Consider the following 2,088-nt stretch of genomic DNA (forward strand, 5'->3'; position numbering starts at 1 on the left):
GAGGTGCTCCAGCCCTCGGATCATCCTCATGGCTCTCCTCTGGACACGCTCCAGCAGGTCCATGTCCTTCTTATGTTGGGGGCTCCAGAGCTGGAGGCAGTACTCCAGGTGGGGTCTCACCAGAGGGGAGCAGAGGGACACAATCCCCTCTCTTGCCCTGCTGGCCACGCTTCTTCTGATGCAGCCCGGGACACGGTTGGCCTTCTGGGCTGCCATCGCCCATTCCCGGCTCATGTTGAGCTTCTGGTCAATCAGCACCCCCAGGTCCTTCTCCTCCGCGCTGCTCTCCAGCCGTTCCCCACCCAGCCTGGAGTTGCGCTTGGGATTGCCCCGACCCACACGTAGGACCTGCACTTGGCCTTCTTGAACCTCATGAGGTTGGCACGGGCCCACCTCTCCAGCCTGCCCAGGTCTCTCTGGATGGCATCCCTCCCCTCCAGCGTGGGGACCACTCCATCCCACTGTCCATGTCCCCAACAAAGACATTGAACAGCCCCGGTCCCCGTACCAATCCCTGAGGAACACCACTGGTCATTGGTCTCCGCTTGGCCATGGAGCCGTTGACCACAACTCTTTGAGTGCGACCATCCAGCCAGTTCCTTATCCACCCAGTGGTCCATCTGTCGACTCCACATCTCTCCAGTTTAGAGACTGGGATATCGTGTGGGACGGTGTCAAACGCTTTGCACAAAAGAGATGCTTCCTTTTTTTTTTTTTTTTTTTTTAATTTTTTTCCCAGTCTATGATGCACTATACTATCAAAGTTGGACTTACTACTGTTGGAGGAATCATTCTGCAATAATGGGACTCTGCTGTGGACATTTGTTGGGTCTCTGTGCCCAAAGCAGCATGAAACAAAGCATTGCTTTTCCCCTCACATTCTTGTTCCTCTGGGGATTGACATTGAGAAGATGTGTGTGTGTGTGTGTATATATATATAAATTTAATTAGGTGGGAGCAATTAAACACCGCTCGTCTTGCCTTGAGCTAAAACCCTCAGACCGCGGTCGGTCAATTTGCATCAGGTAGGGGGTTGAGGGTCTCCCCGGGACTGAGCGGCTGAAAATATTCCTCCGTCGCGGAGCGGGAGGCGGTTTTTCTCCTCCGTCGCGGAGCGGGAGGCGGTTTTTCTCCTCCGTCGCGGAGCTGGAAGAGGTTTTTCTCCTCCGTCGCGGAGCTGGAAGAGGTTTTTCTCCTCCGTCGCGGAGCTGGAAGAGGTTTTTCTCCTCCGTCGTTGCGGAGGAGGCGGTTTTTCTTCTCCGTCGCGGAGCTGGAAGAGGTTTTTCTCCTCCGTCGCGGAGCTGGAAGAGGTTTTTCTCCTCCCTGGGGTGAGCTGCTTGTTGGGAAGTGCGTTCCCCACTCCTTGTGGCACCGTTAACCCGTACGGGAGATGCTCAGGTGGTGGTGTGAGGCTGAGAGCAAACCCCTCGTGCTTCCCTTCAGAGGTTTTCCTTCTGCTTTTCGGCTCAGGTTTGATGTCCGGGGTGACGGACGATGCGCCTACGTCCATCAGGACGGGATCAGCAGCGACTGGTGCTCCCGCATGAAATCCTCCGTCTGCAGCCACCCCCAAAAAGTGCCCCGGCGGGATCCGGAAGGATTCAGAAATCCGGAATTTCTCCTGACGTTTCCCCCCTCTCCCCTCCCGTAGGGGCGACCGACCACAAGCTGCTCTTAAACCCGACCCCCCCCACGGTAGCGGCTGTCCCCCTTGTATATTTATTTCAATTTTAGCTTACGAAAAGCGGAAACACGCGACGACCACGCGGAGCTGTGACCAAAGGATTCTTATTTTACTCTTTACTTTCGAGCTTCTGCGGTTGCGGGGAGGAGATTCCGGAGGTTCGGTGAACTTCCCGCTTCGCCGGCAGCTCCGTCCTGCTGCTTTTGGTGTCTTTGTTGGGTTATTTGGGGTTTTTTTTGGGGGGGGTTGGTTTTTTTTATTTATTTTTGGTGGATTTGGAGGAGAGAGGCGGCAAAGCAAAGTGGAGAAACGAATTCCAACTCTTTGGGAGAAGACCTCCACAAGGAGCCACCGAACCGCCGCTCCGGGATGTGGCTTTTCTTTGGCATCCACCTTTCCAGCAG

At 55.1% G+C, this 2,088-nt stretch overlaps 1 protein-coding gene across 1 annotated transcript in view; it reads left to right on the forward strand.

The window, feature by feature from the left end:
* Positions 1 to 1,651, forward strand: part of LOC104288423 (C-type lectin domain family 2 member E-like) — a 2,771-nt gene extending 1,120 nt beyond the window's left edge. The window contains exon 4 of the mRNA XM_009887229.1: positions 1,471 to 1,651. Within this exon, the coding sequence (XP_009885531.1) occupies positions 1,471 to 1,651 (181 nt within the window). The remainder of the gene's footprint in view (positions 1 to 1,470) is intronic.
* Positions 1,652 to 2,088: the final 437 nt, after the last annotated feature.

The sequence above is a fragment of the Charadrius vociferus genome, unplaced genomic scaffold, assembly GCF_000708025.1.
Source record: "Charadrius vociferus isolate BGI_N301 unplaced genomic scaffold, ASM70802v2 scaffold1476, whole genome shotgun sequence".
Lineage (NCBI taxonomy): Eukaryota > Metazoa > Chordata > Aves > Charadriiformes > Charadriidae > Charadrius > Charadrius vociferus.